The sequence below is a fragment of the Solanum lycopersicum genome, chromosome 8 (assembly GCF_036512215.1).
Source record: "Solanum lycopersicum chromosome 8, SLM_r2.1".
Taxonomy (NCBI): domain Eukaryota; kingdom Viridiplantae; phylum Streptophyta; class Magnoliopsida; order Solanales; family Solanaceae; genus Solanum; species Solanum lycopersicum.
The window spans coordinates 46,624,720-46,647,304 of record NC_090807.1 but is presented as its reverse complement, the minus strand read 5'-3'; the positions used below and the strand labels follow the sequence as shown (position 1 = coordinate 46,647,304).

At 34.5% G+C, this 22,585-nt stretch overlaps 3 protein-coding genes across 19 annotated transcripts; 2 read left to right on the top strand and 1 right to left on the bottom strand.

Moving 5' to 3' along the window:
• Positions 1 to 2,489: 2,489 nt before the first annotated feature.
• LOC101257790 (putative L-ascorbate peroxidase 6) lies at positions 2,490 to 8,735 on the top strand. Of its 17 annotated transcripts, none has more exons than XR_003247886.2 (12): positions 2,514 to 2,750; positions 2,842 to 2,974; positions 3,864 to 3,979; positions 4,297 to 4,367; positions 4,555 to 4,597; positions 4,686 to 4,782; positions 5,148 to 5,231; positions 6,955 to 7,007; positions 7,429 to 7,550; positions 7,925 to 7,991; positions 8,172 to 8,313; positions 8,390 to 8,735. XR_003247886.2 is itself a non-coding variant. In XM_069287907.1 (11 exons), the coding sequence occupies exons 1-10, from the start codon at positions 2,597 to 2,599 to the stop codon at positions 8,275 to 8,277; spliced, it is 993 nt and encodes a 330-aa protein (XP_069144008.1). In that variant the 5' UTR covers positions 2,515 to 2,596; the 3' UTR covers positions 8,278 to 8,313; positions 8,390 to 8,735. The 17 variants fall into 17 exon arrangements, 14 of the variants coding, with proteins under 14 accessions (XP_069144009.1, XP_069144013.1, XP_019070837.1 ...); XR_011211078.1 differs by having other exon boundaries at positions 2,516 to 2,750; positions 2,842 to 2,962; XR_011211077.1 differs by having other exon boundaries at positions 8,172 to 8,735.
• A 139-nt stretch (positions 8,736 to 8,874) lies between these two features.
• LOC101253406 (calmodulin calcium-dependent NAD kinase-like) lies at positions 8,875 to 18,728 on the top strand. The gene is made up of 7 exons (XM_004245269.5): positions 8,875 to 9,561; positions 9,672 to 9,895; positions 9,998 to 10,062; positions 10,381 to 10,602; positions 10,668 to 11,120; positions 11,288 to 11,432; positions 18,291 to 18,728. Exons 1-7 carry the CDS (start codon positions 9,372 to 9,374, stop codon positions 18,528 to 18,530), a joined length of 1,539 nt encoding a protein of 512 aa, XP_004245317.2. The 5' UTR covers positions 8,875 to 9,371; the 3' UTR covers positions 18,531 to 18,728.
• A 391-nt stretch (positions 18,729 to 19,119) lies between these two features.
• On the bottom strand, positions 19,120 to 22,263 carry LOC101257492 (G-type lectin S-receptor-like serine/threonine-protein kinase SD2-5). The gene has a single exon (XM_004244974.5). The coding sequence runs from the start codon at positions 21,775 to 21,777 to the stop codon at positions 19,351 to 19,353; it is 2,427 nt and encodes an 808-aa protein (XP_004245022.1). The 5' UTR covers positions 21,778 to 22,263; the 3' UTR covers positions 19,120 to 19,350.
• Between the last annotated feature and the right edge of the window lie 322 nt (positions 22,264 to 22,585).

Sequence of the window (22,585 nt, the reverse complement as noted above, 5' to 3'; positions counted from 1 at the left end):
TTGTTGCATAACCCTATAAATCATCATACTGATTTAATCTCTAAGGGGCCGTTTGGTATGAAGGATAATCTCAAATAGTCTTTGGATTAAATTATGGTGTTACTTATTTGTAATTTGATTGACAAATCTGGAATAACTTATTCCGGATTAATAATGAGTATAGTGATAAGTTATCCATTTCTTTGAATGGTATAGTAATCCTAAAATAAGTTATCCAGGGGTGGCTTGACAGTATTAAAAAAAATGTGCCTTAGGCCCCAAATTTATAGTAATCCTAAAATAAGTTATCCAGATGTGGCTCGACAGTATTAAAAAAAAAATGTGCCTTAGGCCCCAAATTTAAGGGACCTATTTTTTTAAAAAAAATAATAATAGGTTATAAGTTATTATGTTTTAACATTGAATACTATTTGTAGAAAAAGTAAATATGACATATTTTGAGTACTATATTTTATGAAAAATAATTTAAAATAAGAATGGTTATATTATGAGGTGAAAACTAAAAGAAAGAAATTATATAAAAGTTATAAACAATTTGAGTTTAAGGCCCCGTTTGATTTTTGTTTTAGGCCACTAATACGCTTGAGTCGCTCCTGAAGTTATCGCAAAATAAAAAAAAAGTAAATAACAAACATGTCCCTTCCCCTTTAAACTCTTTTTATACATCATTTTTTCATATTTTTGAAAAGAAGTAAATTGTTCTTAAAATTTCTAATTTTGAATATAGCTACGGAAAACTCAAAAAAAAAATTGTTTTAGCATAATTTATAGAGTCAATTTTTCAAATGGTTACCCAAGTTAAGGAAATTTTCTTAAAATATCATTTATATTTCATTTAGAATCAAAATATCACTCAACTGTCACTATTTTTCTCCAAATATACTTGACAATTCAAAAACATCACTCTCTCCTAAATGACATGACATGTCATTAAAGTATGTTTTTAATAATAGACTAATTTAATTCATTAAACTCATTTAACTAAAATAATGATCATATTGTTTTAATTTTTTTTACTTATTTTATCAAGAATAAATTTTCATACTTCAAATCTTTTATCATAATTAAACTTTTTATTGTTTTAATTCAGAATGCGTTTTTAAAATGTACTATAATTTCATCAATTTTAAATACTTAGAAACACATATATTCAAAAAATATTGATATACAAATCACTCATGAACGCTAATTTTACTTAAATTAATCATAAATTGTATAATAAATCAATAATATTAAAAGTCGATTAATATTAAAAAATAATTATTTCGGTCTTAAAATTCATATATACTTACAATATCTTTTTTTTAAAAAGAAAATAGTAAGTGAATAATATTTATAGAAAGTAAAATTTTGATCTTTATTTATTAGTATATTAATCTCATATAATATGTATACTATGAATTAAATAAGTAAATTCAATTAATCATTAATTTATTTATTGATGTTTAATTGTAAAATTCAATTAATCATTAATTTATTTATTGATGTTTAATTGTATGAAAAGTTATAATATAATATAACATAGAATAAAAGAATAAAAATAAAAATAAAAATAAAATTAAAAAAAGTTAAATAACAGTTTTCTCTTTCTTACCAATTCTTTTGTGAACCTTACAAATTTGTCTAAATACTTTTATTTAAAAAATTATTTAAAATTTTCAAATATTTAAGTTAGAAATTTTAAAATTATAAGGTAATAAGTGCGCACAAAGTTTTTTTCTTTGAATTTTGGTTGGTGGCAATCTATAAAGTTACTAGACTTTTTAATTATTTTTATTATAATCTTCATAAATTCTCATGTAATTTATATATTTATTTAGAGACATAAGTTTGATGAATTAAAAAGGTCTAGTATTTTTTTAAAATGATTATTAATGACAGGGCATATCAACTAGAATTTAAGGACAACTTTAAGGTATTTAGTATTTCTAATGGATAAAAAATATAATATTATTCACTTTCTTCTTTCTTTTTATTTTTAAAAAAAATTAATAATATCGGAAGCATAATTACAAAATATACAATTAATAATATTGTATTAACCTTTAATATTATTTATTTATTATACAACTTATGATTAATTGATGTAAATTAGCGTTAATGAGTGATTTATATATCAATATTTTTTTTGAATGTATGTATTTATAAGTATTTAAAATTAATAAAATTATAGTACATTTTAAAAATGTATTCTCCAAAAAATAAAAAAACAAAAAGTTTAATTATGGAAAAAGAATCTAACTATGAAAATTTATTATTAATAGATTAAAAATAATATGATCATTATTTTAGTTAAATAGGTTCAATGAATTAAATTAGTCTATTATTAAAAAAGAAGACTTTAATAACATGTCAATTAAGAGAAAGTGATGATTTTAAAATGTGAAATATATTTAAAAAAAGATAATAATAGTTGAATGATATTTAATTCTAAATAAAATATAAATAATATTTCTAACGCAAATTTGGGTGACCATTTAGAGCATTATAACTTGTCTATCGTAACTCAAATAAAGGTTGTAAAATAATAGTAAGTTGAATACTTGTGGTTTCGAAAAAAAGTTAAAAAGGATAGCGCAAAGTAGCGCGATTGAAGATGAGTAACACCGTCGCCGTCGATTGTTGGCTTCTCAGTTCCGGCGTTTCCTCCTTTACATCCACTTCCAAGTTGTACTTTCCGGCCAATTTTTCTCGAAAGCCACGCTTTGGTAGCAACACAATTCGAGCTTCCGCCACCACAAACGGTTCAAGTAAGCAGTTAATCTTTAATTTCATGAAATATTAGATTTTATTATCTGAAATTTGTTGATATTTGTAAATGTGAGATTTTTCGAATTACAGGTGAAGGTGTTATTTACAAAGCGTTATTATGTGGAAGAAGAGCCTTACTATCTATGATTACCTTGCCTCTTGTTATGCCGTGTGAAAGAATTGACAATAGTGTTGGTGCCATTGCTGCTGAGTACGTTCAAATGTACTGCTTTTTAGAAATTTGTTTAGAGCTTTACTGCCTTTCGGATTTCACTTTCTTGTAAAATGAATCTTCCAAATTGTGGTGTTAATTGTCAAGAAATCTTATAGACAAAGATAAGTAAAACTTGCAAATAAGCATATTGGTTAACATGTAGTGTTGAAGACCATGTTCGACATTCAAAAGTTGAAGTGTTAAGTTCAGCACAATTCACATGTATTAATTAGTTTATTTATGGATGATTCATATGTGCAAGTTCGATTTGAGAGTTCTCTCTAGCTAGTTGGGATATAGCAAAGACACTCCTTTCCAGTGATTATATATTTCTATGCCCCAATTAGATAATAAATTCTAAGAGAACATATGAGAGAATTTGACTTTGAAAGAGGAATGATTCTGCTCACATAAGGTGAATTTAGTTTATCATACTTCCACCGCTAGCATCAACCATTTTAGGAGTGATTTTTTTCCCAAAATTCGTGATTACTGATTTCCTTATTGAAGGCACTTGACCAAATGTCCTTGAAGCATATAATTTGGTAGTAGAAAGTCGAAATATGAAACATTTTGAGAGTCATCCGTATGTGAAGAAGATAGGTAGTTACTGCTTGGACTGAAAAAAAAGCATAGAGCGATAAGCTTGGTCACCTTTTCTGCTTTGTGTTAGCAGTTTCGAGTTTGTAATTGCAGGATGAATGTGAGGAAGTGATTCTAAGGGGAGAAGTTCCGTTTTTGTCGACCCTCTTTGATTTCACTATCGAAATTAAGATCTCAAAAAAATATGCTTGACACTGTAATTATTTGTTTCAAGTTATTTCTTTTAAGCAATGTAAAATGTAATTACTCCATATATTCCTAAAAGGAGCACTAACTTTCCGTTTGTTTTTGGCAGTGAGAGCTTTCAGGTAAGGGAAGAGATCAGGAAGGTATTATCCAAGAGCAAGGCTGCTGGTGTACTTCGCCTTGTATTCCATGATGCAGGAACTTTTGAAATTGATGAGAAAACTGGTAATACTTTGAAACGCTTAGTCCTATCCCTACCCCCCCCCCCCCCCCCAACTATTCCAATCATTAGCATCTTTCAATTTGTAAGCTAATCACCTTATTTTAGAATCTACAGAGCTGGTCTATAAGTGTTATAACATCATAAATGCACATGGAAATGCTTCTTACACCATTAATTTGCAAAACCTGTATATATCTTATTTTGTATTTATCCAAAAATATAATAAATTTGTGCAGTATGCAAATATACTTGAAAGAAGAAATTGTTTTGTCTTCCATTCCTGGATACATGATATCAACCTCGATTGCTCTTATATTAGGGGGTATGAATGGCTCTATAGTATATGAACTCGACAGACCCGAAAACAAAGGCCTTAAGAAATCTCTAAAGGTAAGTAATTTTATTGCGTATACTCTTTTCTTTTGTCTCTCCATCATTAGTTTTCTTTTAACCATCCTTGGGAACAGTCCGCAGATATTCTCATTTTAAATGTTAGTTGTTTACCATTTCCAAAGACTGATGAACTCTCATATGTACTTCAACCAGCTAACATCTCGGTCCATGCATTGTTCTATAGATTCTGGACAAAGCGAAGAGTCAAATTGATCTTGTGCAATCAGGTAAACTGTCTCAGTCAATAAACTGCTGTTAGTTCACCTATCATTTTTGTTCCAGCATAACTTTTTTAATTGTTGGCTTTGTTCTCAGTCTCATGGGCTGATATAATAGCTTTGGCTGGAGCTGAAGCTGTTTCATTATGTGGTGGACCTAGTATCCCCATTCAGTTGGGAAGAATTGATTCAATGTAAGGGCTTTTTTAGTTTATGATAATGTTTACATTTTGCTATATAAGATGTTGGTCCAGTAAATGTGGAGAGAATTGCATCTATTTTTTTATTTATGCTGTTTAGAAATGGGGATGCAAAGATTTAATAATCAGGATCTTGTGAATCTCTTAAATTTAGCAATAGACAAGTAACTTACAATCTTAATTTAAGCCCTTTGTGGATAGTTCCTTCTCATTCAAATTGATGGCGTTTATCCATCTAAGCACCAGGTGCCAGAAACTTACCATGAGGAAACCCCTAATGTATGAAGAAACCATATTTCAATTGATTGTCGTAATTTTCTTCCGTATCTACGTTGTCATAGTTGACTTTGACTATGTAGGGTGCAAGATCCTGAAGGAAAACTTCCTGAAGAATCACTAGATGCCATTAGCTTGAAGCAATGTTTTGAAAGGAAAGGCTTCTCGTGAGTCTAATGGCTTATTTTTATTTCATCTTCTGCTCTCCTTGTGCTCCATGTTATACCATTCAATTAGCATTCTCATATTGTTTTGATGCCATTGACATAATTTGACTGGGTTTATTTTTGTCAGTTGCTATTAGAGCAGATAAATAGATAATCTTGTTTGTACTTTTTATGTTTCCTTTGCTTTGCTTTAGTGGATAACAAAAGACTTTTAAGGGTTTTCCCCTTCAATAGCTTCTTCAGATGAAGTAATGAGACTTGCGATTCACAAACTGTTGCATCTTTCTTGGCATTTCTAGTGTGTTCTTCACTTGCAACATTCTGATGTTGGGTAATCAGAGGCAGATCCTGGATTTGGAAGTCTAAGCTTTATTGATGTTTAAAAAGCAGTAGCTATAATTAATCATCAATTATGTAAACATAGACGAGCCTTGACTCATTGGTCTGTTTGAGTTTTATTAGTGATCAAGGGTTTTCTTTCTCGACTGTACCAATTCTTTAACAATATATAGGCTCACTATATTTGTCAAAAAAACTGATCAAGCTGGACTTTTAACCGTTGCACCCCTATAATCTTCTAACCAACATTCCAGGAAGCTCTCTTTTTTAGATTGTGGGCTTTTTGATTAGAATATGTGTAGTCCTCGATGCAGCACTAGTTTTAAAAAGTGCACCAGGCTTGGTTCTCACTCGCTTCCACGGATAGAAAAACCTGACTCTCCAACACTGCTACCATGTGCCCTATTGTTACTCCGGGTGCCAAGAATAGTATTTATATACATTTTCTCATACATATATACAGAGTGTCGTGGCACCCCCACACTTCTACATAGATCCAACCCCCGTGGGATATACATAAAGTGATAAAACTATTTCTTTCAGGTTAAGCACTTCGCCAATGAACTGGCTTTGTAGCATCAGTAATCCTTTTTAATGAAATGCAGTGTAGACAAACATGGTGATAAATAACGTAGTTTGTCACTGTAGCTTGCGTGGATAAATAAGATTTGGTATTCACATGGAGTAGACTTAGTTCTGTACTCTTGTTTTCGTGGAAGTGAACGACCATTAGTTCTGCTCTATTTCATGAAGCATGTGAATTACTGCTGTATTTCTTCTGTTTCATATGCATCTGGTTTCTCTTTCTCCGGTGTTATAATGTTATGCGATTTAACATATTCTCTCACTTTCCAAGAGCTATTTTGGATTTTCTATATGATCGTTTCCTTGTCCTTCTGAGTTTCTAATGCATGGGTATGAGACTCTCATAGTTTAGCCCCTCTATTTGGATAATGCATGCGAATACTACTTATACAACATGTATATCAAGAACCGAAGAATGTGGCTTTATTAGAAAATTCAATTTAATGTACGCTGTGCTAACATTTGATAAGACAAACTGTATACACTAATTCATATTTTCCTGTACCAATATTAATGTAGCATATAGGTTATAGTGAATTGTTAATCTCCATGACATACACAAATTTTCAAAATCATGCATAAGGAGCATATTGCACAGCCAGTGTCATCAAAAAAAGCATATTGCACAGCCAGTCTTTAGGAGTAATCATTTTGAACCTTAGACCTCTTGGTCTTATTCTAGGCAATATTAAGGAACTCATCTGAAATGATGGTTTTAGAGAACGAAAAAGGGATATTATTTGATCGGTATCCTTCAAAATGGGTTTATATTAAATGTATTCAAAATTTTCAATTGCAGGTCTTTCCCCATGTATGTTTTTCTTTTTGAGGCAATCTATATTCAATATGCAGGTAAAGTGTCAGTTGTATGATATTTTGTGAGTATTCACATGATCATGGCCAAAAGAGCAGATTTAATTGCTCCATAATCTTTCCCCTGCCTCGAGGTTATGGAATTTCAGCTTAGCTGAATAAAATTCCATAACTCATGATTTTTTGCCTCCTCTATTGGCTGCATCAGTTCAGTACTTTGGGTTTGAGAATTCATTGACTGATAGTTTAAAAACCTAAAAAACACTTCTCAGCTTGGTATTTGGAGAGAGCAACTATTCAAACATTTGGCTTTTGATAATCATGGTCAGTTGTCAGAGGTCTGAGCAGTCCAGGCTTTAACTCTAAACTTATGCAGTACAACCTCTTGCTCACCTATAATTGGAAAGAAAAAGCTAGATCTGTCTGCCTAATCTCCATGGATTGTTCATTTTGTTGGCAGAACTCAGGAACTTGTTGCCTTGTCTGGCGCGCATACTCTGGGAAGTAAAGGGTTTGGGAATCCAACTGTCTTCGATAATGAATATTTCAAGATTCTCATGGAAAAGCCATGGTTGTCCTCAGGTGACAAATGGCATTTATATGGTATCAAATGGTTATGTGTATATATATTGAATTCATTGAAATAAATAGCAAGCAACTGAATCATCAGAACCTATGAAGCATTGATGTTCTGAAATGGAAATCCATGTACCTACATGCCTAGAGTTTAGATGATTGTTGCAGAAAACTGTCAAGCAAGATTCGGCTCAGGATAATCTAGGCTGCAAATTGTTTATGCTTCAGTATTTATCTGGAATGATGACTCTTTCTGATAATAGAAGGCCCCTTTTTTTAGAATTTTATTCATATGATAATGGGAATCATAAAGAATAATTTCCTTTTTCTTAATGTCTTTAACCATGTTGTAGCATTTTATTTCTCTTTCATCTGCACAGGCAGCATGACTAGTATGGTTGGACTTCCCTCTGATAGGGCACTTGTTGAAGATGATGAATGTGTAGGGTATGGTTTTCTTTGACCTTATGCTATTTAGATTCCTTTATTATGGTTTGGAACAACAACTCCTCCAATTTTATCCTGCTAGCTGAAAGGCAGAATTTTATTCTAGTTTTAGTTCACAAGTTATAGTATCGTTGTTCTCAGGATTGACCTTCTTTCTAGTAATGAATTCTTCTTGAACAGATGGATATCAAAGTATGCTGAGGACCAGAGTTTATTTTTTGATGATTTCAAGAATGCCTATACTAAACTTGTTGACACTGGTGCAACTTGGAAGAAAGCATTGTAGTCCTTGAAATTAATCAGCAATACCTTGTCATAGCTGGTAACTTGTTTTGGCGTATACAAGGTTTGATGACCCTGCAACAAATGCACTCAAATGTTACTTTTTGGTTACACAGGCAGTCTTAACGGAAAATTTGCAGCTAAAGTTCAGTAAATGAACGTAATATGTCTAGAAGTCGAATGTTTTTATGGAAAGGTTTAGCTCTATCTACCACCAATATTTTAACAACTTGGTCCTACTCATTGATTTACAACAGTTTGCGCAATCCAGTACCTACCCTACTCTCATAAGAAACGTTATGTTGTTACACTCTCATCAAATAAATGTTTGAGAGGAAAAAGTATACTGCAGCTTCATTTAGGTATTCTTATCACTAATTGGTCTCATGTTTTGACATTTATTCTGATTGATTCATCAGAGAAAAGTTATCACCCTAATATATGAATTTGTGATTTTTAGAATCTGGGAATATTATTGATTATGTAAATTTGGCTGCTTCTTTTTTTTTTTCCTTACTTTCTTTATGCCTTTGTAAGAACTTAGTGTCCCGCTGCTCCAGTAATTACGAAATGAATTTACTGTGTGGGAGGGGTGTACTGTGATTTGTAATTTGATACCAACTAATCAATTATACAAGTAGACATTGTTTGTTTGGAGCCTCCACTAAATTCGGATTGCATGGAGTTAATTTCTCAACTTGACGGAATGCCAAATATGCATGATAAACTGTGAAGAATGTTCCCCAATTGCCATTATATTACCTTGAATTTGTTTTAACTCGTAAAATATTGGAGTATATTTTCTTAGGAATAATATTTTTTTGGAAGAGAGAAATCAATTATTCCGCAAAAATAAATAGATTTTTGATAAAGGAAAACAAAAACAAAAACAAATGTAATGTTAACACGTGTTGTTAACATTGAAACAAACAAACGATTAACATGCAGCAGCTTAAGCTATAGCCTTAATCCATTTCCATGGAAGATTAATCCCCTAATCTAGATCAACTTTTTTTTAAAAAAAAAAAGAGTGAAGAAATGGAAAAAACAAACAAAACAAGAAGGTAATTAATTGTAAATATAATTATAATAATTTGCATGGGAAATGCGATGGGTTCTTCAAAAGCATCTTATACACAGATTCTTGTAGCATCTTCAATTGGATTAATTCTTGCTGCAGCTGTGCATTATCGTCTCAAGAAAATCCGTGATCAAAAAATTGTTCCTCGTACTAAAGTTACTAATACTGGTCAGATCCTTAGGTTTGAGAGTTTTTCTCATTATGTAGGTAATTTTCATCATCTTTTATCTGTGTATGTGTTGTTGTTGTTGCTATACAATATACTTATATGATCTATTAATGAATGAATGAATATATATATATATATATATATGCAGCTAGACAAATGGGATTTAATGACAAGAGGGAATGTCCACATTTGTGCAAATTATCAGCTGAGTACATTAGAAAATCAGATGGATGTGAAGAAAATATATACAACTTCTTTTCTAATGAACCAGATGCTGATTCTCTATTCATTAAGTTAGTTGAAGAATTTGAGAGATGTATCCTTAGTTACTTTGCATTTCATTGGACCAATGCTTCTCATATGATCAGCCAGGTCTTTTTTTTTTAACAACATTTATTTTATTCATCTTTACTTTCATCATATTATTAATTTAATATCTCACAACTCATCCTCTCTTGTTACATCATCTTTCAGATTTTGAGTGCTGATCATGCAGAGCCTAAAAAGAAGCTCAAAAACATCGTCATGGCTGCTACTAGGTATTACCACAATTATATATATATATCACTACACCAAAAATGAATTGTAGCATGCAATTATATGTTAATTAATCTCAATTATCGCTAAATTTTATTTTTTTTTATAAAAAGGAAATTTCTAGTGAAAATTACATTTTAAAACTATTTGTAAAATGTTGCTATAGCCTATAGCGACATTTAATCTAAAGGCAATTAACTAAAGACTTTAGCACTCCTTGTTAATGTGCATATTTATTGCTGTTAAAAACTGTTTGGTGTTGTAGTGTATTAGAATTATTTATATTTACTAATTTAAAAGAGGATTAAAATGATGTGAAGGGAACAAAGATTTGAAAGGGTGACGAAGAATCTGAAGGTTGCAAGAGTATTTACGACGTTAGTTGAGGAGATGAAAGCAATAGGGCTAGTTTCAGCAGATGATTCAGAGTGCACTGATGTGATGGTTCCAATGGCTCATAAAGATAGAAGCCCAGTCCTACTCTTTATGGGTGGTGGTATGGGAGCTGGTAAAAGCACTGTGCTCAAGGACATCCTCAAGGAGTAAGTATAATTCATTATATATATACTCGACTAATTGCTCGATAACTAATGATCTCTCTCTGTAGACCATTTTGGGCAGGAGCAGCAGGTAATGCAGTCGTAATAGAAGCAGACGCTTTCAAAGAATCAGATGTGATTTACAAAGCCCTTAGTTCGAGGGGACATCACAATGACATGCTTCAAACAGCTGAATTGGTACATCAGTCGTCAACAGATGCAGCATCATCGCTTCTTGTAACAGCACTTAATGAAGGAAGAGATGTCATAATGGATGGTACACTATCATGGATACCCTTTGTGGTGCAAACTATAACCATGGCAAGAAATGTACACCGAAGACGTTACCGTATGGGTGTTGGATACAAAGTGGAGGATGATGGATCTGTAACTGAGAACTATTGGGAACAGTTGAATGAAGAACAAGAGTCCACTGATGGAAATAGAAAGAGAAGACCATATAGAATAGAATTGGTTGGAGTTGTTTGTGATGCTTATTTAGCTGTCATTAGAGGAATAAGGTATTCTTGCTAGTTCTAGTATATGTTACTCGAACTCTTCGAAAATATCAACGTGGATTCTCCCAAAATAGTGTATTTTTGGAAAATCCGATATAGGTACGACATCGAAAGTGAAGAGTAGGTTCTAGTAAATATGGTGTAATTAATTTCTGCTTGTGTTTTCGCAGGAGAGCTATCATGTGTAGAAGAGCGGTAAGGGTGAATTCACAACTGAAATCACACAAGAGATTTGCAAGTGCATTCCATACATACTGTCACATAGTAGACAGTGCAAGATTGTATTCTACTAATGCATTGGAGGGCCCTCCTAAGGTACAATACAACAAAACAACTTCCTACTAAATATTTTCTGCTTTTTATTTCTTTAATTTGTCTCGACATTCTTATAATTTTCCTACCATATGGCTAGTTACCATAATACTAAATGGGATACTCCCAGTTAAGAATATTATTAAATAATATAATATGTGCTTTCTCTAAATTTTTAGATGAGATAGTCACACACTTCAACATGGTATCAAAGCAAACAGATGTATTTAAGATCGAATCTCACCACCACCCATATCAAATAGAATTTACATGTACTTGGTCCTGAAATCGAATCTCACCAGCATCCATATATTAAAAAAATTCCACATGCTTGTCTCATGAAAAAATGAGGGTGTGTGTTAAGATTTTAGATGAGATGGTGACACGACCCCGACCGTTATGAGTGCACCCACACTAACCCTCCGATGTGATAACCATAACTACTAACCAACTAACCTCAACTAAGCATTTAAAGATACGAAAGCAGATTTAAATGCAGAAAATTATGTAGAGTTTCCATAAACTCCAAAAGTCTAACAAAAATGCCTAGAACCTACCAAAACATCTAAAGTTCAACCATAAGCCTAAGGAAGAAAGGTTACAAGCCCAAACTGACATACAAATAACTTACTAAAAAGTATAAGTCTGAAATATGGACATAAACAAAAAGAGAACTCATGGAAGCTCGAAAGAACTGGCTCACCCTTGAATTCAAAATGATCACTGATCTTCTAAAAGAAGTCTGTCAATAGCCACCTGAATACCCTGTACTCAATAAAGAAAGAGCGATTGCAATATTAGTACACAATCACAGTGTACTGATAGGATCATACGGTTATCCCACTAAGTGCAACATATATAAGTCATTACAAAAATATAATAACCCGCATACAACGAACATATACAATATCGATATCATTTACGAACAACGAACAATCTCATAGTTCTCAAGATATACAGCTATGTCAAGTCAATGGTCCTCTCAGGGAACCCACACCCTAACTGTTAGTGTACCAGTACGGGTATCCGATCCAATGTTTATGCCAGAACATGGTAACTGATCCCAAGTTTATGCTGGAATGTAGCAACTGATCCCATCTAGTATGTCGGAACGCAACACTTAATCCATTCAACAAGCCATAATCCTAATCACAAGTATATTCTTCAAATCATACAATCAAGTCATGATACACGACATTCATCATTCACCTATCCTCATTTACAATTAGTATGATCAATAATGCAACATTCACACACATACATGTATTATATGAAGCAATAATAAACATACATCACACAACATGAAATCACAACCATCACCTACCTCAAACAAAGTTTGAATCCCCTAAGAAACTTGATTCTTCCTTTTCGAGATTCATTCCGCTTGTTCTTGATCTACAAACAATCATAATAACACGAGAATCAATAATCGATGTCTATTTACCCGAATTAAAGTTGACGCTATCAATCCTAGAATAAACTCATGATCCCAATACCCATATTAGGGCTTTTCCATCATCCAAACATTTCACCAACAATAATCACCCAAGAAACTAAGTTCTACGGATCAAAAAAATGGATTGGGGGAGTGAAAAACGTACCTTTAGCCTCAAGAATGGTGGAAAACTATCAAGAAAACACATGGGTTGTTCCTTAGCTCTCAAAGTTGAAAAGTGCAGAGTAAAATGTTTTTGGGGTTTATTTTTTATTTAATTTGCGACTGTCCCGCCACAGCGGTACTCACCCCGCTACAGCGGCCCCAACCTGGCAGGAAAATCCCGCACTAGCGGCTTGCACGGAAACAGTGAGAAAATTTAAGAATTCCAAATCCTCATTTCACAACACACCCTCGTCTCATGACATTCAAAAACCACCCTTTCGCGCTAAGATCATTTTCGGGAATTTCAGCCATTCGAATTCAGTTTCGTAAAGTTGTATGGGTTTCTTAAAGTCTTAACTATCTAATCAAATGATCGAATTCATAATTAGATTTCCGCATTGTTACTAGATTTCTCTAGACCTCATTGACTCCGATTTTGTCTAAATCTGAATTAAGTTGGAAAATTTTCGAATGCTAATAAAAAGTTTCTCAGTTCAAAATTTTTGCCGTTGGATTTTCTATAAGTATGGTAACCAGTCGTTACAATAGATACCAATTTACCAATTACTCGTCCCTAGTGACAAAATTCAAAAAATAGGCTTAAGAAGGAATAAAGTAGTACCTGAATCACCAAACAACTAGGATACTTGTCTCGCATGTCCTTCTCGATTTTCCAAGTAGTTTTCTCATTAGATGATGCTTTTATTGAACTTTCACGGACTTAATATATCTGGTCCTCAGCTTCCGTACATCACGATCAAGAATTGCAATTGGTTCCTCCTTATATTGGAGGTTTTGTCTAACACAATTGAGTCTCACTTAATGATGTAATCTCCATCACCACGATATCTCTTTAACATGGACAAACAAAATACCGGATAAACTCCCGATAGGTTAGGAGGTAAAGCCAATCTATAAGCCACTAGCGCTACATATTCGAGAACCTCAAAGGATCAGTATATCACAGACTTAGCTTTCTCATCTTGCCAAATATCATCACCACTTTCATGGGTGATACCTTAAGAATAACATTCTCACCTGTCTATAATGTCATGTCTTTTACCTTAGGGTATGCATACTTCTTTTGTTGACTCTAGGCCACTAAGAGCTTAGCTTGGATGCTTCTTAGCTTATCTTGAGCATCCTTCACTAAATCAACCTCCAAAGGTTTCACATCTCCAGCCTCGAACCATCTTATGGGTGATCAACATCCTCTCCCATGAAGTGCCTCAAACAGTGTCGTATCTATGCAGGAGCGATAACTATTATTATAGGAGAACTCACACAAGGTAATAACTTATCCCAATGCCCTCCACACATTCCCTCAACATGTCATCTAACACTTGAATAGTCCTCTCCGACTACCCTTTCATCTGTGGATGGAAAACGGTACTAAAAGTGAGTTGTATACCCTATTCATCATGTAACTTCCTCCAAAACATGGAGGTAAACTGTGTACCAAATGCAACCTCGTTATCTCTTTCACATACACCTTAGCCAGTTGTTCAGCATTATAATCTATTCTTACCGAAATTAAATGACTGACTTAGTCAATCTGTAACCACTACCCAAATAAATTCAAACTTCCCGAAAGTATTGGGAGACCAACCACGAAATCCATGACTATCCTTTCCCACTTCCATTTCAGAATTGGCAATCTCTGTAATAAACATGCAGGCCTTTGATGCTTATACTTTACTTTTTGGCAATTTTGACACTTAGCCACAAACTCCGTTATGTATTTCTTCATGCCCGGTCACCAATAAATTCTTGTCAAATCTCGGTACATCTTGGTCACACATGGATGAATGGAATATCGCAAGCCATGGGATTCTAACAACAATTTCTAAATCAAGTCATCAGCTCGAGGAACACAAATCCTTCCCTTAATACTAAGCACACATTCTGCATCAAGAGTGGTCTCTTGTGCCTTACCAATCACAGTCCTTTTCTTAAGCTCATTCAAATTTTCACCCTCAAACTGTTTGGCCTTGTCTATTTGATGAATGTGGGCCCTAGCATCAATGCTAGCTAACACCACACCTTTTTATGAGATACCCAACTTTAGGAACTTAGACTCCAGGGTCTGAATTTACTTAGTCAAAGGTCACTTAGTTACACTCAAGCAAGCCAAACTATACATAGTTACCGCTTTTCGACTTAGTGCGTCTGCCACAACATTAGCCTTGCCCGGATGATATAAGATTGTCACATCATAATCCTTGAGTAGTTCCGTCCACCTTCATTATGTCAAATTAGATCATTTTGAGTGAATACATGATGTAGATTGCGGTGATCAGTACATACCTCACAATTTACCCCAAAAAGATAATGCCGCCATATTTAAGAGAAATACTACCACTTCCAATTCCAGATCATGCGTTGGATAATTATTCTCATGCGTTGGATAATTCCTCTCATGCGCCTTAAACTGTCGCGATGCATAGGCTATGACATTATTATATTGCATCAACACCTCATGCTCATTACCAGTTATAACAGGATCCAACAAAGAACTGAAGAAAGCATCATTACCTCCAGTCCCACCCACCTTGGGGACAATGTTAGAAATAGAGGGGTTGACGGGGAGCTTTAGTTACTTGAACAGAGGGAGCACTCCACTACCAACCAATTCTTTCAAGAATGTCATAATTTGTTGAGCTAACATTGGGTCTAAAAGAGAATACATGTAGTCTCAGCACTTCTTCCTCTTGTCCAACATTCTCCTCATTCTCAACCTCTATATTATCCTCTACCTCTTCATGATGCACAAGAGAAGCCTCATTCCTCGGAGCATTCTCAAATAGTGCTTTATCCTTAGTAGGCGCCACCCTTCCTCGGTCTCTACCCTTAGCTCTTTCTCTACTCCTATCTCGACCACGACCTTTTGCTTCATATTCCTTAGTTGGAGCGTTGACGGGAGATACAGGCCTGATGTTGTTGAATCTAGTGTTAACCATCTGCGTATAGAATAGTGAAAAAGGTTAGATACCAATTCGAATCGCCCAATACCAATTAAAATCAAGTTATAGCACGAAAGAAGACAAGAGAAAAACAAAGAGATTTCCTAAAGTCTTATAGTTTCTCGAAGAAAAATACAAACGTATTCGTACCGTTTCGTAAGACTCTACTAAACTCATTTTGGTACAGCGATATCAACAAACCTAGTCTCTGATACCAACTTTGTCACAACCCGATCGTCGTGAGTGACATCTGCACTAAACTTCCGGTGGTATAAACCATAACTACTAACATCAACTAAGCATTTAAAGATACAGAAGCAAGTTTAAATGCAGATTATTAAGTAGAGTTCCCATAAACTCCAAAAGTCTAACCAAACAAATGTGGAATTAACGTCTAGAACCTAAAATTCAATGTACCAAAACATCTAAGGTCCAACCATAAGTCTAAACTAAAAGGGGTACAACCCAAAACTAACATATGAATAACTAACTAGAAAATCTAAGTCTGAAATGAGAACATAAACAGAAAGAGAACACATGGAAGCCCGGAAGAACTGGTTCACCCTTGAATTCGAAACTGTCGTTGATCTTCTAAGTAAGGTTTGTCAATAACCACCTGAATATCCCCTGTACTTAACAAACAAAGAGCAAGTGCAGTATCAGTACACCAGTCACAGTGTACTAGTAGGATCACGTGGTTATTCCACTAAGTGCAACATATATAAGTCATTATAACAATATAATAATTTGCATACACTAAACATTTACACCATCGATATTATTTTCAAACGAGCAATTCTCAAGCTATACAGTTATGTCAAGTCAATGATCCTCTTATGGAACCCACACTCAAACTGTTAGTGTATTGATATGTTGTACCCAATTAAATATTTATGTCGAGACATGGTAAACGATCTTATGTTCATGTCTTAACATTGCAACTAATCCCAGCTAATCCGTCGGAGCGCAACACCTAATCCATTCAACAAGTCAGAATCACAATCACAAGTATATTTTCAAAATCATACAATCAAGTTATGATTCATGACATTCATCATTCAACTATCCTCATTTATAATAAGTTTGATCAATCATGCAACATTCACATACATACAAGTATTACAATGAAGCAAGAACAAACATACATCACACAACATGAAATAACAACCATCACCTACCTCAAACAAAGCTTGAATCCCCTAAGAAAGTTGATTTTTCCCTTTTTGGTTTCTTTCCGCTTGTTCTTGGTCTATAAACAATCATAATAACACGAATCAATAATTGATGCCTATTTACCTACCTCGGTTAAATCTAACGCTATTAACCTCAGATTTAAACCATGATCCCAATACCCAAATTAGGGCATTTTCCACCATCCAAACAGTTCCAAAACCTTTCCGCGACAAGAAACTAAGTTCTCCGGATTGAAAAATGGATTCGGGAGTGAAAGCCTTACCTTTAGTCTCAAGAATGGTGGAAACTATCACGGAAACACCTGGGGTCATTCATTATCTCTCTAAGTCGAAAATTGCAGAATAAAATATTTTTGGGGTTTATTTCGATTTAATTTACAACGGTACTCACTCCGCTATAGTGGCCCCACCCTAGTGGGAAAATACCGCCTTAACGGCTTGCAATGAGCAAAATTAAGAATTCCGAATTCCCATTACACAATATATCCTCGTCCAATGACACTCAGAAACCACCCTCTCGCGCTAAGATCGATTTCAAGAGTTCTACTCGCCCGAATTCAATTTCGTAATGTTGTACAGATTTCTTAACGTCTTAGTTATCTAATCATATGATCAAATTCATAATTAGATTTCCCTATTGTTACTAGATTTCTCTAGACCTCACTGACTCCGATTTCGTCCAAATCTGGACTAGCTTGGGAAATTTCAGATGCTACCAAAAAGTTTTTCAGTCCAAAATTTTTCCTCGTTGGATTCTCCATAACGATGGGAACCAGTTGTTACAGATGGTTACACACTTCAACACTCCCTTCATTCATGACTCTATTTCCTTATTAGTGCGTTACAAAAAGAATGACATGTATATTTGAAAACATCTCAACTATAAGCTTCTCATTTTATCCTTTAAGAAGAAGATTTTATAGCTACCAAAATATTATGGCATGTTTAAGACCACAAGTAATATCAAAAATCTTATAGCGCAACAATTAAATTTTATATATATATATATCACTACAACAATTGTCTTGTCAAGTCAACCTGTTTCACATAAATTGATAGTAGTTGCTAACTCGTATAAATTGTCTGATGTGGTTTATTAAAACAGATGATAGGGTGGAAGGAGAAAGAAAGGACACTATTAGTTGATCCAGATGAGATAAATGTACTGCAAATGGTTGGAAGGTTGAATGATGGAGCAAACTCTATCTATGAACTTTACAAGAATCCTCATCCAGCATTTCAAGCAGGATCTGTTTGGAAAGATATTGTCTTGTCGCCTTCGAGGCTCAACATTCAGAAAGAACTCAAGTATTCCATCCAGAAAGTTGAAAGGATGAGAAGCTAGCCGAGTTACTTTCTACTAGTTTTGATAAAAACCGCATTCCCACTATTCCAATTTATTCAACACTGTTTGGATTTCAAGAGTCATACATTTTAACTTTGATAGTGAATTTTGGCATGTAATTGTAAGGTTTTTGAAATAAAACTTATATATATGTATAATGAAACTATGCAAAAGGAACAAGTGTCGGATTTTCTTTCATTTGCTTCTCATAGCTTTAGAGTCTTCCACTGCTGTTGAAATCAAAATCCAATCTATTCGTAACGTTTGATTGAGACTCTAGATAAGTGATTGATCGAACTGAATAAAGGCTTCGGCCGGATCCTAGAGAGAGTATAAGGCAAACATATACTGTCGGAGCTCCTCTGCTCCATATGGCTATCAATACCTTTTTTTTTTATCGTCTTCGTTTAGTTTGTCATATATTCACAAACATATTTAACTGTTGATAATCAAATCCAACGAGTTGAATGAAGATGTATGTCCTTGACCTCATTCCAAATTGGAAACAGTTCTATTCCATGCAAACGGCAACAAGATGATGAATCGGTTCTACTCTCACACATGTTGTACTTGAAATCCAAGATGAGTGTTACCAAATGCATTTTCTTTGTATATTTTCAACTCATTTATAACATTGATATATATACAAATAAAACATCCTCAATCAACTCCAACCTTTGTCATGGCTAATATGGCAAAAAAAATTCCTAGATAATTTTAATATACAGAAAAACTAAAAGGTATGAAACCATTGCACATGTTTGTCAATCATCTACAACAGCCCTTACATGAACTACTATGTTTATGCTTCTTGCAAATGCTATCTTGGACCTGAGAGCCGAACAGCCGAAAGATAAGCATCGCTGTTGCAGTCAGATGGTGCAGAGGTGCCGGATGAAGTACCCTCGCCACTTAGTGATTTCAAATAACTTGAAAAAAGTCGTGACCCCATTTGAGACGCAGTTGGTGGTGAAGGGACATGGCAGATCCCTTCCAGCATTTGCACAACCTTAGCCATGGATGGCCTGAGAGACATGTCATCCTGTATACACCACAGAGCAACTTTAATTGCTATGGAGACCCTCTCGTCTTCTTCTTCAACTTTCAAGTTCCTATCGATAAGGTCTTCCAATTTCCCCTCTTCCATCATCCTAAAGGCATATGATGGAAAATGGGATTTCTCCGAACTTTGTGAAGGATCATAATTCTTCCTACCTCCAATTATCTCAAGCAAAACCATTCCATAACTAAAAACATCACTTTTCTCTGATATGGCATAATTTGTGATCCATTCTGGTGCGAGATATCCTCTTGTACCCCTCATAGTAGTGAAAACATGGCTCTGCTCTCTAGTCATCAGCTTCGCGAGGCCAAAATCTGAGACCTTGGCGAGAAAATGATCATCAAGAAGTACATTTTCAGGTTTGATGTCGCAATGCACAATTTTTACATCACAGTCCTCGTGGAGGTAAGCTAGGCCTTTTGCTGTGCCAAGTGCAATATTAAATCTTGTATCCCAGTCCAGCAAGAATTCCTTGTTCTTCTTAAAAAGCCATTTCTCTAAAGATCCATTTGCCATGTACTCATAAGCGAGAAGCCTGTGTGTTCCTTCAGCACAAAAACCTCTCAGTCTCACCAAATGAAGATGATGGATGCTGCCTATAATACTAACTTCTGCTCGAAATTCTTTCTTTCCTTGGCCAATGCCTTCCAATTTCTTCACAGCAAGTCTAGTCCCATCTGGAAGGACCCCTTGGTAAACTGAACCAAACCCTCCTTGCCCAAGTTTTATTGAGAAGTTATTAGTTGCATTCTGAAGTTCTCTATAGCTAAAACGAATTGGCATCCCTGATAGGCCCTCCAAGAAATTGTCTTCTTCTGAACTCCCCTTAGCAGAATCTGGCATCTTGTTGTTCTTTCTCCTCTGATATCTGATTCCTCCATAAATTAGGCCAAGAATGACAATAGCTGAAGAAATGACGATACCAAAGACAATAGGTAATCGTCCCTTCCCACCTCCACCTCTATCCCCATTCCCCTTGCTAGTTGATACTTTAATGTATGACTTGAAACCAGCTCCATTAACCGAACCTTGTAAACTTCCTACTTGATCAAACATAAAACAATTCCCTGAAGTGCTATCAAAGAACATAGCAGCACATGAGCAATTGCCAACACAAGAAGCTTTGCAACCATTTAAATCAGTTTTAGCAGATGGAGAAACAAAGCCAATTGCAAAATAGCCAAGACTATCCCCAGCATCTACAAGCTCCACATCTTTATTACAAAACGAAGCAGTGTCAGGTTTGCAAGATGGAAGTGCTGATGGGCACTGACACTTAATCCCACTGTAACAAATGAAATATGGATCACAAGAGTCTGGTCTGCTGCATTCATCTAGTGGAATTCTTGTCCCCGAGTCAAGCTTCGAGTCCTCTTGAAGAATGCTAAAAGTAATGTAACCATCATCTCCAACAACAGCCAACCGAGTGCCATTTGGATCTTTATCATCAGGGAAAATGAACTGCCAGAGCAACACTCTCTTCTCACCATAAATTTTCCAAGCATTTCCATCAAGAATTGCTGAAGTGACACCCCCTCCAACTTGATTGATAGTCCTTCTATCATCTTTCCCCATAGCCCAATAAGGTTGTGGAGGCTGAAAACTTGCGGAAAGAACCATATCCCCGGACTTAAATTCAAGTGAATAACTCAAATTATTGTTGTTAGGAGTGCTTACAAGCTTCATTCCTTGAGTGAAATTCTGACCTGACAGAAGAGTATCAACAGGATGTGTGAAGCTTTCCCAAATAACACTACCATCTTTCCCAACCAAAATTAGATTCCCCGAATCCTTCAATTCCATTGCGGAAACTCCTTTATTAGCCGTATTGGTAGACCAAATTGTTGATTTCCCACTTTGCAAAATGGCATTTCCAGTATCATCAAAAACAAAATCATCATTATTTCGAACAGGGGAATCTCTGTTAGCAGACCAAACGATGGTAGAGCTACTTACATGGATGACAACAACAAGGAACAAGGTAACATCGTTAGTAGTAGGGTTAAATCCAAATGCAAATTTGGAGCTATTGGAAACAAGAATTAACCCATTGTTGTCTATCCATGTCATTTGAGAACCTTGAAACCCCAGGTTCAGTCTGCCTTTATTTTGAACACTAGCTATACAAGTTTCAGGCAGAAATAGGAAGATCATTACTAGATAAAGGGAAATCCAAGACCCCATTCACCCAATCCGGAAGACAAAAAAATCTAACAGGACAAAAGTTGAATGAGAATTATGATAAGAAAGAAAGCAGGGAACTCATAAATGACATTGTCTATCAAATATGGTCAAAGAATAATTTTAAAAAAAACGTGAAACTGAACAAGAAGAAATAAGAATTCATTCAAGTCAAAGCTCTGAAAATTGAAACAACCAGAGAGGAAGACAGCAGGTATGAAAGAAGAGTGATGAACAGAAGAAGTAACAAAAATACATTTGTTTGTGTGGCTTTTGGGTGATATGAGATGAGAGAGAAAGAGAGGAAGAGGGAAAAGAAAAGAGGATGAATCTGTTTTGTGCTTATGTCAAAGAATTGGAGAGATCTGAGAGAAATGGGTAGAAATTGCAGCGCAACTACTATTACCTATAAAACAAAATATAAATTAAAAATAGCATCATTTGCTTGCTTTTACATACATACAACTATGGAACCATTTTATTGTTGCATTCATTAGTTTAGTATAATAATAGACAAGTATATTTCACTATGACAAATTAGAGTTATGATAGAATGCCAACCAACGAGATCTCGGGTTTGAGCTCGAATTCCTTCGAATATTGAGATATCTTTATTAAGAAATATTTTTTTTAATGTAAAATTTTTCTACACAAATTTAAATTTAATATACGGAGTGGAAAACCCCCACAAAAAACAAGTATATTAATATATAACAATTTCTACGATGGTCACTCTACTTTTAATATTTCACTAAGAAAGTTACTTAACTTTGTTTTATAACACAAAAGTGATGAAAAGCTTACCACACCG